Consider the following 16,372-nt stretch of genomic DNA (forward strand, 5'->3'; position numbering starts at 1 on the left):
AGTTCTTAATTCTTTGAGCTTTCACACTTCGAGGTTGATTGATAGTATGCACACAGACACCTCATTTTGGGGTTGTGGCTGATGTCCTAGTGCAGTGTATCTACATGGGGACTTCCAATCATCCCAGAGGACAATGGTAGCTGACGAAAATCTTTTACTTGTCTCTTTCTTTTTAATTTAGGAAGTTGTTGGCTTGTGTTACAACTGCTTGACATTGCGCCTCTCCTTCAAGCCATGCAGAGAAGACCACTATAGTGATCATTAGGAGAGGCTCAGCGCTACAGTGACTTTACTCACCAACTACTGAACATGTAAAGCACAGGATAGTTCTGGTGTACCTTTTCCGGATTTAAGTGACTGTAGCATCCCGACTAATGACTTCACTGCAACGTCCTAGGACCCCGCAGCATCTCTACAAGCTACTCTAAAATAATTTATTATGGTTTGTATCTGGGCCAGGGCAAGTTGATGTGGTTGACCGTACTGTCTCTCTAAGGCTGCCATTGTCTCAAGAAAGGTTTTGGGGCATGGGTATAGGACAGGGCAATATGGTGAGCAGAGGGGAGATGTTGGTAATCCGATATAATACAAAATGTGTACAGTTCAGGTTCCTCTACTGGTACAAGGTTAGTTAAAGCCATCTTCAACATTACAAACTCATGAATGGTAAATGGACTGTACTTGTATAGCCTTTTTCTAGTCACCCAGTCATACACTGATGGTAGAGGATACTATGCAAGGTACCTTCTGCCAATTACACACTGCAGGCACAAATTTGGGGCCGAGCGCCCCCTTTTTTGGGGGCTGTGGAGAAAGTTTAGCATATACCGTCGGAAAAAATGCACTTATCACAAATGAAAATAGTGATGTTGCACATCAGATTAAACAGCAGAACCTGGGATACAAGAATATGTAAGCCGTTTTTACATGCTCCAAACACAACTCAAACATTATCTAAATGAATGACCAAATATCAAAATCCATATAGCGCCACCTAGTCAACCCACTCGCCACATTTCTGGCTCTACCTCTGTGGTATTTTATGCAGTACGCACACACGATATCTCAAAAGAAAGCAGACACTCCACAGATTCCGCACATTAAATCCAGCTACAACAAAGCATCAGCTTGTGTCGAGTAATCCAGGAAGATTTTTGTGAAGCGCGTATCGAGGCTTGTGTTGGTGACGTATGTGGTGACGTCCGAAGCCTCGCGAGCCAGCTGTACCACGTGACTGATTCAGGAAATGGTTCGTGGGTTTGGCGTGCGATTCAAAATATAAGGGGCAGCAAAACGCAATGGATCCCCCCTTACATTTTGTGAACTTGGGACTTTATTGCGCATTTGTTTGCAATCTATTTGAGCATCACAAACATCATTAATTTATTTATTCAATTCAAAACTTCACACACCAAAGCCACACACACATTTATTGTCCACTTGATGGCGTAGTAGAGCAAATGAAGCGCCATGAAACTTCGGCCCACGAGTGAACCAATTGGATGGAAAGCTTCAATGCTTCATGAAGCTTCATCTCGCCATCACTAAACAACAGAAATCGCTCCATCAAACGAATAAAATTTCACTTACCTTTGCTGTTTTTCATCGATATATTTATTTTCCCGGTAATTCCAGACAGAAATACGTTGGACCTATGTCCTGTGTTACACTAAAATCATTCTGGGTGTTTCTACGTTGCTGAGTCCAAGCAGGAAGTGTTAGAATCGCCTTGCGTCACAACCAAGCATGTCTCACAGGACGGCGCCCTGCTGATTCTGATTGGCTAACAGTGCTGTCAATCTCATTTTGGTCGGTATAGGATTCTGGCCTTCAAAATGAAGCCAAAACTGCTGTATTTGGATGTATTGAACACCATTAGTGATATAGAAGTGAAATATATAGGTTCAATACAATACAGTGGTGCCACGGTTGTCAGAGCAACAGCGGGAGCTTCGGACATTTGATTCTGTTTGGGCCTTTGTTTTCTTTTACAAAGCAGGAATTATCGTCTGGAGAAATGGGCCGTGGCGATTTCTTTAGCCCTGTTTGAATCTGTAGGGAACCACTGCCTAAACGCGGCGGGGAGTTTGTAGCATGCATGCTGCTGTTGGTTTTCCTGCTGAGCTAGTTTAGCGTAGCGCGCCTCCCAGAACACACGAGCCTCACTAGAGTACAATGTTGTTCTTCCGTGGTGGGAGTGTCAGACAGCACGTTGTCTGTTACGTGGTGGGAGTGTCAGACAGCACGTTGTCTGTTATGTTGGGTGGGTTGCCAGGTTAAGCGCAGTGGCTCCACCGAGAACATTATATTTCCCACAATTTAACCTTCTGCATTTTCCAAATGCACTAGTATTATTCAAATGTATTTTTCGGTTCGTAAGCCTCGTACCGAACGGTTTGATACGAATACGTGTATTGTTACACCCCTAGAAACTAATAATAACCGTAGCTGTGGCATCATAATTAGGTTATTAGGAGGTGGTTCAACGTTAGTAGGACAGCACTGAAGGCCCAGGTATAAAATGCACGGCACGCCACTGCAATACACATGTACTCTGCTGAGGCACGTGTGTTCTGGGAGGCTATGCTAAACTAGCTTAGCAGGAAAACAACACCCACAAACACACGCTACAAGCACACATGCTACAAACTCTCCCTGCAGAGTTTAGCTGTTCCCTATCGATTCAAACAGGGCTAAAGCAATCGCTACACAATCCCTATTTCTCCAGACCATAATTCTTGCTTTGTAAAAGAAAACAGATACATGAATACACGCATGACGGGATGCTTCATCATTAACGGGATGCTTCATCATTAATGGACAATGCATGTAGTCAAAATCAATGTAATTAACACAATGACAAGAACAAACTCACAAGAACCAGTCACATGTATTTATTAGTGCTGGGCAACGATTACAAATTTTAATCGCCATTAATCGCATGATTTTTTTGCGATTAATAGCATTGTTATGCGCGAAATTCAATAATGAATTCAAAAGTAGTGTATTGCGCACTTTTATTTTAAAAGTACTGCTATATGAACAAAAGTGCAATAACATTTGGTTTGCAAGCACTTTAAACAAATAAGGTTATTTTTAACAGCAGTATTCCCTTTACACAGTAGCAGTTATAATACAGTTACAATGATTCTGATAATAGATATTCAGCCCGTGTTCACAACTTTATCTTCATGTGTGCAATAGATGCAATTTGAAATATACACCTTGAAAACTGCAAACCTATCTACGGATAGTAAAGGTTGCCGACCCCTGCCCTAGGTTAACAGTTTTATATTCGCTAAACGAATGGACTGTTTTGCTTTGTTTTTGTTTCGCTTCCTGGAAGAGGAAGTGGATAATTTTCCCGCAGACCTCCCCCATCACTCGGAGGACCGACTGGTCAGACCACGAAATCAACTCCTAGTGGCGTCTGGGCAGATTTTGGTCATTGTGTTTATCATCTTGTTTGTGTTGCTTAAGTTACTGTCATTTTTATAACAAGGTGTGTATGCCCAATAATCGCCGAGATTAACGACCGAGATCGTTAGTGTTAGCGAGACCTGTTAATATTAATAATTGTTAATAATCTTACTCACATTAAAAATTCTATTGATGTCAATAATTTAGTTTTTATATATGCTGATAACTTAATTAGCTCCTTTTCATTCCCAACACTACAAATGCACATTTTTCCCTCACAGCCCGTCCTTGTCCATAGCGTGGACTGGGATTAATCAGCACTGAATGGCTTCTTGAATAATAAGCATCTTTCTCTCCCACGTCTGCATGACCCATTTAAGACAATTACTGTCAGCAGCCCTGTCAACTGTTCTTATTTCATCTAACCAACTACAGTTAAAAAAAAATAGGTCAAACTACAATTCACTAAACTGATAGTTGAAGTATTTGATACATTCACAGTGGAACCCTCCTTCCCTTTTACAACAATATCTAACATTTTGCGGAATAGGCTACACCTGTTTGCTTTCTTTCCAAAAGTGTCAGTGCGTTGTTCAGAGCTGGAGTCAGGACACGGGAGTCTGGAAGGAGAAAAGTCACCTATTCCTAACAAAATATTAAAATGTCAATTTGTGGGGTTTGTCGTAACTGTTTCTTGACAAACAAGCTACTAGTAAGTCTAAACGAACAGCAAGCTGCTTGGGATAATGCTACCAAGTATGGAATGCTGAATGAGACAAAATGAAGGAAAGCAATATTGTGGGTGACCAGAGGTACCTCTTTCCTCCTCATTTGTACTGTTGGCATCTGGGTGGTAGTATTTTCCCCCTCTATTCATAAATACAGTTATTAAGTTGTTAAACAGGTAATGCTCTAGCTCTTTAAGAGAATGTCTATCTATCTATCTATCTATCTCTCCATCCATCCATCCATCCATCCATCCATCTATCTACCTATAGGTAGGTAGATATATCTATCTATCTATCCATCCAAGTTATATTCTCAAGTGTTGAAGTTCTCCTTTAATAAGAACAAAGTGTCATTAATACATTCTTTACTTGGAAAAGGAGGCCTTGAAGTGACAAAAACAATGAGGGCAGAGTTTCTCAAATGAATGAATAATATACCATGAGTTTGTGGGAAGATACACTGCTGATATATGTTGGTGACTTATTACATCCTTGAATCAACGTATATCATTGCTCTCTTTGCTCCCTATCTGTCTCTACCTGTCAGACCTTTGCAGAGAAGCTGATGGGGAAGTTCTCGATAGTGGTGCCGGTTTTTGTGGCCTTGTCCTGCTTCGGATCCATGAATGGCGGCCTCTTCGCTTTATCAAGGTAAAGATGCTTCCTCTCTGCTGTCTCACATGTATTACCAACGACAACACACAACATATGTATTTTAAATTCAGTAAAGTGCCATATAGCACTGATGATTTGTTCAGTTTGGCTGAGTCTTAAACAAGAGTTGAGTGTGAGGCCTGAAGTAAATCACTAGTAAACACCGGGTACAAATCATTGAATGGGTGAAATTATCTGCACTCTATCAGTTCACATTGTAAATTGAGTAAATTATACATTTCCACGGACAGCACTACTTCCATCAGTCAAGGAAAATTAACACTTGCTGCAGATTTTTCATTTTAAAAGTCTACCAGGAATAGGAGGGATTTTTTATTTGAGACACAGGAAGGCTGTAAATGGTAAATATCTGTTCAGGCAGTGTTGAGTTTCACAAACAATAACTTTTGAAAGACCCCAAAATAGCAAATTGGAAGAGAAACAGGGAAGCTTCTTACAAAAGTGTAATGAAATACATATCTACAGATCTGCCACCAGGAAGACCACTGTTTGTTCTCCATGTGAAACGAGGAGTCACCGTTGATAAGTCATCTAATTTGTTTGCTTCAGTAATGGCACAGTTGTTTTTTAGTTTTTTTTTAACCCAAACGTGTTCTTTTCCGAAACTTAACTAAGTAGTTTTGTTGCCTGAATTGGTTGTTTCCTGTTTATTTTTTAAAGACTGTATGCATGTAACGAGCGGAAATTGACATGTGTGGCTGGCTTTCGTTGAAATAGCCATGGAAAATGAGGAGTTACTTTTCATAAGGTACTATACAAACCGTTTAAGTTGTCTAATGCTTCAAACATAAAGTTTTGCAGCTGAGAGCAATATGCCTTTCCTTGCTTCTGATTGCAATTATCCATATGAAAAAGTATAAATGCACATGATGCCGATGGACCACGACAGTCAGCACAGACTTTCAGACAGGAAGGTGATGAGGTGGTGCATTCCTGTTCGTCTGAGCTGACACACATCCTCTTCACAGTGCAATTGGGGGTCAGTGGGTGGGGGTGAATGGGGTGCAGGTTGTTGATTGATGTCAGAGTCAGAGCGGGTGAAGGGTGTGAATCCAGTAAAACACATTCAGCTCGTCAGCCAGTTGATGATCAGTGTATGTGTAATATATATATATATATATATATATATATATATGTATATTTGCAACGTGTGTTTTTGTGTTCACCAGAATGTTTTTCGTAGCATCCCGAGAAGGACAGCTCCCTGAGGTTTTGTCTATGATCCATGTCCACAGGCACACTCCACTGGCTGCTGTCCTCATACTGGTCAGTTTACTGCAATTTGAACAACAATGACAAAAGTCAATAACTGTTCATTAGAAAAAAACTGACAACACTAAATATTACTCATACCCCCATTTGAAATAACAACTATTGATAACAGCAATTGCAAATATCATTCAACAACAATCTACAAGGACATCAATACTAATGTTGAAACAAATAATACTTACCATATTATATGTTAATTATTGCCAGTGGTAACATATGAAGCATAATGTTGTTGCTGTGGTTACCTGCATATACCTTGCATGCTGGCATATGTTAAACAATTGACCATGTTTGAGGTGTCTTGATAGTAGATTTTAATGGACAACTGACCGTGGCAGAAATAGGACTGTCTACACAAGCCATTGCTTCTCCCACATTGGATACAAATCTTTTAACTTCTTAAGTGTGTGTGTGTGTGTGTGTGTGTGTGTGAGTGTGGTCAGTACCCTATGACCATACTCCAGGTGTTTGTGGGAGACATCTACAGCCTGTTGAACTTCATGAGCTTCCTGCGGTGGCTGTTCATTGGTGTGGTGGTGCTGGGCCTAATCTACCTCCGATATACAAAGCCTGACCTCCCCCGCCCCTTTAAGGTCAGTGTTTCCACCCCTGTCCACATCTGTAGTTACTCATTTTGCTGAGAAAATCTTAAGTCATGTTTAAAGGTTACATGTGTGTATCTGCTTGCAGACAGTATATGGATAATAATAACAGGCGTCACTTCTGACTTCTGACCCAGGTCCCGCTCTTCATCCCAGTGGTGTTCTGCCTCACATGTTTCTTCATGGTCTTTCTGTCTCTGTACTCGGACCCGGTCAACACAGGGATTGGATTTGCCATTTCCCTCACTGGCATCCCTGCCTACTACATCTTCATTTACTTCAACCACAGACCAAAGTGGCTTCAGAGGGCTTTAGGTAAGTCGTTGCTTATACAATGGAACATCACATTCAGCAGCAACTATGAAAGAGTTTACATATTTACGTCTATGTGACGTTATTGTGAGTGTTGATGGAGCTGCTACAATGTTAGCTTAGCCTAGCACCGATCGATCCGAGCTTCATTGAGAAAACAAGTATTTTAAAAGTTATTTGCTTGTCGTCTTTTGGAGAGAACTAACACAACATGAATTCAGACTTTTTACAAATCAACGTCATTGCGTAGTTATTTCGGAGTCCCTTTTTGTCCGTTTATTGCAGTTAAATCACAGCCAAATCAGTTTATTTTGGGTTCATACAGCTGTAGTAAACCAGCTGACGTGTTATGAACCCAGACATGACGGCGTTTAGTTTCCCGGGATATCTGGGACTTCCACAACACGTACTAAAGAGAAATACAGGTTATTTTTTCCATGGTTGGTGGCGGACAGTTGAACGGCTTCCAGGGCGATAAGCCACGCCCCGTCTCCGGCACGTCAAATTAACACAAATAGTCCCCGGCGAGACCAGCGGCACGAATGACGTGATTAACGTGGCGCGAATAATTCGCATCTTGTTTTGGTGTGAACGCAACTTGAGAGCGAGGGTATTTATCTGGCAGCGAATATCCAATGTGTTTGAAGTTTGATTCATAAAAGTGACTAAAAGCTAGAATATCAACACCTTTTGACCAATTTTTATGACTTTTTCACTTGCAAGTCACCCAACTTGAGCAACACAAAATCAAAGGAGTAGCTCTTTAGTCTAAAAAATGTCACCGTAAGTAACCCCAATGGTTTTGCAAAGATTATTGGATTTGAAAAATAACGCCGGAATTGCTTCCGACACATTTGCTCAGTTAGTTTTTTTTCTGAGACTCATACTGATACATTGTTTCATTATTTATTTTTCAAATCTTTCAGTTTATTTGTTAGATGTATTCTGGAGCAATGTAACTAAGAATTTCACTGCACGTTTTACTGTGTATGATAGTTTTCTCAATGTATTTAATCCCTCTCATCTCCTGTGTGGAGAAGGGAAGAATAGGCACCAGTAATAGTGGTCAGCAAGTTTGCCTCACATTAAGAGGCGTCCGGGTTCTGTGGGGAGTTTGCAAGTTGTCCCTGTTTTCAGCTTTCGGTTTTCTCCTGGTTTTCCAGTTTCTTTCCACAGTCCAAAGTCATGCAGGTTAGGTTCAATGTTTACTTTATATTGCCCATATGTGTGAATGTGACCATGAATAGTTGTCCGTCTCTATGAGTCAGCTCTGTGATAGCCTGGTAACTTGTCCAGTGTGTGCCCTGCCTTCACCCTATGTCTGTTGTGATCATCTTCAGCTCCCCCTGCGACCTTAAAAGGGTGAGATAATGGATGGACGTCTGTTAATTGGATAATTTTTCGGGAGGTAACTCAACTTCAACAACTCAACACTTAGCCCTGATTTAAAACATTAGGACCTAAAAGTTGTAAAATGCACTAATGCCAGAGTCCATAGTTCAGTGTGGCTTTGTGGCACAAAGGCAGTAAAACTGCCTATGCCAAAGCACACTGACTGTAATCCTGCGGGCTTAATAATAATAATAATCTTTATCCAAAAGTTTGGCGTGCTTCTCCTCACACAGCGTTGCCAACAGCGGCATGCAGCCTTATCGGGAATAGTGTGCTATCAATTTTTCGGTGAGATTCGCCCGGCGGTTTTCCCGAAAATCCCAAAAAACAGAGCAAAATTTCTCCATTCACTTGAATGGGGTTTCGGTGTGAAGAGAGCAAAAAAAACACTTAACTTTGGGCCCATATTGACTAGCCGTACATTAACGTAGAAACATGATTCAAAGTTTCAAATGTAGACAAAACGCTGCACTTTATTGAGCCAAATGGACATTTTGATAGCTAGCACAGTTTTCATGAAGTCACAGAATTTCAGGAAAATTTTGGGTCCGTTTCAGATTTTATAATGGGTGTGTATTGCACGGCTCGTTAAAAGCTAGTGTGAGAGCATAACTGTCAGAGTTGAGCAGAGCAGGAAAATATTCTGTGATTTTTCCAAACAAATTGCTCTAGCTCCCACAATTTGTACTCTTTATACACCATTTATGGCCCAGAAGCTTGGAAATGTTGTGCTGGTCGCAGTAAAGTGTCTATGGAATCCAACGGACTTACACATTTGGCTCAAAGAGCCGCAGAGCGACATGAACTCCAACCAACTGCTCCATTGGACTCCATGTTAAATCTGACCACTCATTTGTCAAAGAAAGCAGACGGTACCAGTTTTGTATATTGCTCTCGAGATCTTTTAACACCACAAACATAAAAACCACATCAATGCGTTTGGCAGAGTCTTATCTTTCTCACGGTACCCATATTTTGGCACTCAGACTCCTGCTAATTTGTTAAAAGGAGGTTTTGTTCAAAATCACCGTTTACTGTAATGTTTCTTAATCAGTCTGCCTCCAACACCAGGCACCATGGCAACCAGTTACACACACGCACGCAGGCTCTCTCTCTCTACACACACACACACGGAGATATTCAGTCAAAGGCATAGTTAAACCATCTGTCTGTCTGTGTGTCTCTCTCTCTCTCTCTCTATCATACAGTCATTCAGGTCTTAGATATTTTTAGAGAACCCCCCCTCCCATTTCAAAATAAAAGCCCCAGAGTGAATTCTAGCTTATGATGAAGTCTATCATTTAATAACCTCTGTGTGTCAAACATGAATATGTCTCCTCTCCCTCTCTTACCCACCCAGTCCGACCCTTTCAAAATAAAAGCCCCATAGAGTAACTGTATCTTAACATGAAGCTCAGAATGAGGTATGCACAGAAATTATTGGAGCTAACGCTCCCATAATTTCCAAAGGCTTCTCAAACAAATGTATTTATCTCGAATACAGAAATGATGGGAGCGTTAGCTCCCGTCAGTACAGAAATGACGGGAGCCATTTGTGGACTGTCCATCACAAATACAAGATTGAATCCAAGAGTATAATCTAAAATGCAGAAAAGAGAAAAGTGATATATCAATCAAACCTCAACGATACTACCGGTAACATCGGCGTGTGTAGCTTGCGCTGTCTTCAGGCAGTAGAAGCCACACTGTCAATTTCTTGCGAAATTTTCTAGTTACTTTCCTTCCTGTGTTCCGCTGTGAATGAGACCGAGACCGAGGCTGGACCAAGGGCTGGCAGGTGGGGTTAAGGAAACACTAGTGCGATTACTCTATGGGCCCTTGGATGTGGAAGATGGCCGGAGGAGCTTTACTCATAAGTCAAACTTTTTTGCTTCATGCACCAATGAGCAGCTTTCATGGAAATGAACAGGGCCCCACCTCCAATGCTGTATCAAGTTCCCTTTATACAGCTATGGTTGCAAAGCCTGGTCCACACGTGTTCAGGTAGACAAGTCGTAATTGTGAAAGGTTTACATCTGGAAACGTTATAGAATCCTCAATGTGGAATATTTTAACTCTAGTTTATGTTATGGGGTAGTGTAGTTGGTGGACCCAAACACATGCACACAGCAGTTTTACTCCAGCCAAGACTTTATTTAAAAGTGCAGGAGGAGTCAAAGAAGGAACAAACAAAAACAAAGACTAACTGTCCAGCAAATTAAAGTCACTCGTCTTTCTCCACCGGAGTCGGGAGGGAAACTCGACCACACTCAATACTGAAGGAACAGAAAAACAAACAGATTACGATCTTCACTGAATCGGCGTTCAGACTTACGTGTCCAGACTGGTAACCGGACGGACTGACGACGCGCCGGTGAAACGCCGAGGTATTTAAGTCAGCCAGCGGCGATCACTGGAATGAGCCACAGCTGAGCCTAAGGAGAGGGGCGTGAAGTGGGCGGAACACGGGGGTAGAAACTGTAGGCTGACACAAAAACAAAACATAAGCACATGGCCCACAATAACAAAACAGACAGGGGGAAAAAACAGAGGAGCACAAACTAGGAGCAGACAGGGATCCTAACAGTTTGAGTCTTAAAAACAATTGGACCTCAGATTGTGCAAATATGCTTGTGCAACTTTTCAGTGGGCTTGTGATTGGAGAAGAGTATTACCCATAGGAAAGGCACGGCAAGGCAAGTTTATTTATATCGTTCATTTCAGCAAATTCAAAGCACTTTAAATAGAAAATCAAAAGACAATGTATAAAAGACACACATTATAAAAGGACATTATACAATGAAAAACAGTAATTTAGAAGACAATATAAGATAAAATAAAAACAAGCGAAAATAGAATCAGCTATAAAATACAAGAATACTGTAGAAGTTACAGTGCAGTGTAAGAAATGATTTATTTGACTGCAGCAGCAAACAGAAAAGTCTCTCAGCCTTGAATTAACAGAAGTGAGTTTCAGCTGATCTGCAGTTTACTGGGAGTTTGTTCCAGATATATGGTCCATAAGTGAACGCTGCTTCTCAATGTTTAGCTTTGACTCTGGGGACAGAAAGCAGAAGTGAACCAGACGACCTGAGAGGTCTGTATGGTTCATAATCTAGCAACAGATCACAAATGTACTTTGGCCCTGAACCATTCAGTGCTTCATAAACCAACAGGAGTATTTTGAAATCAATAATTGTGAAAGAGAGATGTAAAGACCTCAGAACTGGAGTGATTTGATCCAATTTCTGGGTCTTAGTGCGGACTCGAGCAGCAGCGTTCTGAATCAGCTGCAGCTGTCTAATCAATTGTTTAGGTAAAGCTGTGATGACACAGGTGCAGTAGTCGAGTCTGCTGAAGATTTTCCAAATCCTGCTGAGACATAAGTCCTTTAATACTTGATGTATTCTTAAGATGATCGTATACTGACTTGGTACTTGCCTGTTGAAATTCAGGTTTGATTTCATGAGTACATCAAGACTTCTGGCTTGGTTTGTGGTTTTTAACATTGCCAAAAAACCTAAACGCTGACTTTTTTCTTCTTGGATCCAAAAACACCAGAAATTCTGGAACATCCAATTTCTAGAACATCCAAAAGTTGATTTGTTCAATGCATTTACCCTGTGCTTGTATTGGACCATAGTACACTGGTAATATGGTTATGTTCATTGTGTGGAATCTACATAATTATGGCAACTTGTTTTGTTGTCTTCCATAATCTGAGTCAGTGGAAGCATATAGATGTAAAACAGAAGAGGCCTCAGAATAGAGACTCTGAATCTGTGTTTGAGTGTATGTCATTGAAGACCTTTACAAGAACAGTCTCACGGCTGTGGTGTGGCTGATTGGAAGACATCAAAACAGTAGTTTAGTGCCAACAATTTGGCATTTCAATTATTCCACTTGTAAACGGAAGGTTACTACAGTGTGTAGAGTGTTCTACATAGAGTCGAATAGAGGGCGCAGCCTGAGTAAGTCAGAATTTGACCTAAGGAAAATTTAATTTACATTACAATAAAAGTAAACAATGAGTCTTTTCAATTCTACGTAATGTGATGAATGTATGTCATCCTCTGCAGTTGCCTAAACTATTTGAAAATCATTACAATACTTATTGTTGTGTTCCATGTGAACTGTCTTTGAATTTGACACAATGTACAAATAATAAAAGTATGACATGAATAAAAAATAAGGAAACTTTTTTTTCTCTTTCCTTAAACCTTCTTAACCCTAGCCCTATTGTTAAGCCTCTGCTCGAAAATTGCATACCCATACTAAAAATACTGTAATTCTGTAACTACAAGGTATATTTTAATAATGTTGATGTTATAATACAGGTAACACTTGTGAGATTTGTTCAGATATGTAAATATTGTGTATATGTTACTGGTTAATAGTAAATGAAGATGGCACACAGCTCAAATTGAAAAGTTTCAGGTTCGCCTGAAAAAAAAGCACATTTATTGATATTATTTCTTTGAAAATCATAGCACATGTCAGCAGTCGCTCTGCAAATTTTTGCTTTGATAAAGTGAAGCAAAAAAAGCTAGAGAGGTTTTAGTACAGAGAGGTCACGCAAGGTCAAGCAAAATTGTCATTTTGGAACCAGCTGTTCCAGCTGTTCCATTGTACTTTTATATACTATATAACTATATATTTCACTTGTTTTATCACTAATAGTATTCAATCTATCCAAATACAGCAGTTTGGCATAATTTTGAGAGCTAGAATCCTCTCTAAACCCTCTCTGTGTCTGTGAACCATGGATCCATTCTCGTCTGCCTGTGTCGAGGTGAGGCTTTTCTCAGCCTATGATTGGCCAATTTCAATTCCAATTTCCAATTTCTCGAGTAGTTTGTAAACAAACGCGCAATAAAGTCCTAAGTACACAAAATGTGACCGGGGATCCATTGCGTTTCGCTGCCCCTTTTATTTCGAATCGCACGCCAAACCCGTGAACCATTTCCTGAATCAGTCACGTGGTACGGCTGGTTCGCGAGGCTTCGAACGTCACCATCAAAAATCTTCCTGGATTACTCGACACAAGCTTCGAAGCCTCGACACGAAAGGTCACATCACTAGTAAAAATTATACTTTTGTTATCTTCCAAAGGTTCCAATGAGAAGGCATTTCAATAAAAAAAGAAAATTCTTTACTAATGTTTGCCTTTAAAATAGCTTTTCCAAAAGGTGAATAACAGAAAGGGGTTTCCCAGGAGTCAAAAGTTCAAGCTCTCTACCTGGGAAGAACCCTTTTAGAATTTTTCTTTTTAATGGTTTAAAGTCACTTTAGTCAATTTTACCCCATTTGATGGACTTGTTAAATAGTTCCATTTGCCCTGCTTATGAACTGAAAAATAATCATGAAAGGAGGTGAGTCAAACCCTCAGGTAGCAACAAAGCATGTTGATTTTGCATTGTGAATATGTAACAATATTACTAATGTATTACTAATGTAATTGCTAGTATTCTAATTCCCAAATTGTTACAACCTTGTAAATGTTCTTTGTGAATTCAAATCACCCCTCAGTTTTTTCCACCACACTGTTTATTATGTGTCACCTTATAACTTAAGAGATGATGTAATTGTTTGGTTTTCTTTGTGACCCCAGATTCCTTCAACAGAACCTTGCAGATCATCCTGGTTGTCGTCCCTGCTGAGCAGTAACAGTTCAGATCATCACCTCTTTGGTCCCCGCTAATCACACATACATGTATATACTGAGCTGATCTCCATCTCAGAGAAAAACTGGTGTTGTGCTCATTTAGTACAAAGTAAAATCATGAATGTCTCTGCTGAATGTGAGTGAGTTAACATAATGTGTTTTAATGAAGAACAGAGCAAGTCCCTGCACATTATACAAACATTGTCTGGACTAATGTGATTTTATCAGAAAATGATTCTTTATAGAAAGGTCTAAGTAAAATAAAAGCAACCACAGACTCAAGTATGTTATTTCAGTAGATTAGTTCACTGTTTGGTGCTATCTGAGTATCATGTAGCTGGTTCAGATTTGGATCCAGTTGCAGGTAAAAAATACCAAACTTTGCTCCATGGCTAACAAATCTAACCCTGAGCCTATCCTTTATATTGCAATGTGCAAAATAATCAGTTAACATTAGTCTGCTTCTCATTTTTAGATATACTACTAGAAATGCCAGAGACATTTCCTTGATTTTAAAATATAGTTAGTATTAAAACTAACATCATAAAGTTCTTTTTTTGACTTTGAACAATGATGGCACGTGAGTGACCCATCGTCTGGGGTGTCTTCTTAGTAGCATATAAGCATATAAAAAAACAACTGCTCCTTCAAAAATTGATTGTATTGTTACATCACCATCATCATTTTGAGTATGAACAATGATAGAAAAAGACCTGAGTCATCCATCTTCTGGGGTGTCTTCTTAGCAGCGTGTAAAATAAAAACAGTTTCTTATGAAAACTAAAATGTAGCATTGCTTGTTGTAGTCATAAACAAATACAAACAAAATAAACAATCCTGTTTTATATGGAACTCTGTGAGTGTGTAAGTGTGTGTTTCTACTCAATTTGTAAGTTTTTTTTTCAGAAAGTCCACATTTTCTGTAGACAGCACAAAACTGCTTGAAGGAGTTCACCTCCTCAGCCATTTTGGCTACAGACTTGGTGCTTGAGTCCTCCTGTCAGGTGATGTTGAGGGCTTCAAGTCTACTGTCAGAGTCTGCAGAGGTGGTGACTGAGGCATGGCCCTGAAGAAATATAAATAATAATATATTTGTTACATTATTTGATTAAAAGAATGACACGGTATGCAAATACATCATTGATCAAAAATATAGTAAGCAGCAGAATGATATATAATACCTGTTCAGTGCTCACAATCTCTGTGGTGAGTGCATCATAGACTCTCAGGCGAGTGGCAGCATCCAAGTGCAGCAGTGACTTCAATCAGGGATCCAAAGCAGTGCTGTTGTGTAGATAATGCTGAAGACCAGGGTCTGTGTATCTCTTCTCCAGGTCATTCCTGACGGCTGTTTTGACATCCCTCACTGCTGGGCTGTCATCATCAAACAGTACCGTAATTTTCAGGATCATCATTTTCATAGGCAGGACTATGGATGCGGATGGAGAGGACTCAGTGCACATAATGGTTGTCACAGTTTTCAGGGGTTTCAAAACTGTGATGACATCCTCAACCAGTCTCACATCGTTTTCAGTCAAAGTCACAATATGTTTAACAGTTTTCTTTACAGCTTTGTCTGTCATTGCAGCGTACACTGCAGTCTGCTGCTCAATATATCTTTTAATCATATAACTGGAATTCCATTTAGTTTGTACATCTTGGATTAGTTTGTGTGCAGGAGCTGCCGTTGTACTTATTTGAAAGAAGGTCGCAATGTCTCTGATCTTTGGAGGAGGCAAGAGGTCTGCTGCACTGCCGTTGCTTTCTGAGATGCTGGATTTATGACATGGGCAAAGCTTCCTATTTGTGTCCCTAGTCCTCGCTGAGACTCTCAAGGGGGCGTGTCTGAAGAACATGGCTCTTCATCTCCCATTCAGTAGTGAGGTAATGAGTCGTTACAGTCAGGTAGCTTTATGTAGTCCGTGACGTCCGGCCATCTGTTGTCAGAGCCATAGCGGGTACTTCGGAAGTTTGATTCTCTGTTTGGGCTTTTGTTTTCTTTAACAAAGCAGGAATTATGGTCTGGCTGAAATGGGCTCGTGAATGAGTAGTGTCACGGGGCTCAATAACATTCAGCATGTTCGTAAAGCCTGCGTTTTCCATAACGTTTTCCTTTGTTGGTGGGATTGTCAGACAGCATGTTGCCTGCGACGTCAAGTAGGTTGCCTTGTTGAGCGCAGTGGCTCCACTGAGAATATTATATTTCACACAATTTAAGCTTGTTTTAATTTCCAAATGCAATAGTATTATTCGGTTTGTAATGCGTGCCGAACCGAAAGCCTCATACGTGTATTGCTACATCCCTA

The 16,372-nt window shown here is 40.3% G+C and overlaps 1 protein-coding gene across 1 annotated transcript in view; it reads left to right on the top strand.

The window, feature by feature from the left end:
* The window catches only part of slc7a11 (solute carrier family 7 member 11), a 30,639-nt gene extending 15,721 nt beyond the window's left edge, over window positions 1-14,918 (top strand). Inside the window, 5 exon segments of the mRNA XM_031873260.1 lie at window positions 4,696-4,799; window positions 5,993-6,089; window positions 6,539-6,688; window positions 6,835-7,012; window positions 14,013-14,918. Coding sequence (XP_031729120.1) covers window positions 4,696-4,799; window positions 5,993-6,089; window positions 6,539-6,688; window positions 6,835-7,012; window positions 14,013-14,068 — 585 coding nt within the window. The 3' untranslated portion in view covers window positions 14,069-14,918.
* The last annotated feature ends 1,454 nt before the right edge of the window (window positions 14,919-16,372 follow it).

Source organism: Anarrhichthys ocellatus, unplaced genomic scaffold (genome assembly GCF_004355925.1).
Source record: "Anarrhichthys ocellatus isolate YVR2014 unplaced genomic scaffold, GSC_Weel_1.0 scaffold70, whole genome shotgun sequence".
NCBI lineage: Eukaryota > Metazoa > Chordata > Actinopteri > Perciformes > Anarhichadidae > Anarrhichthys > Anarrhichthys ocellatus.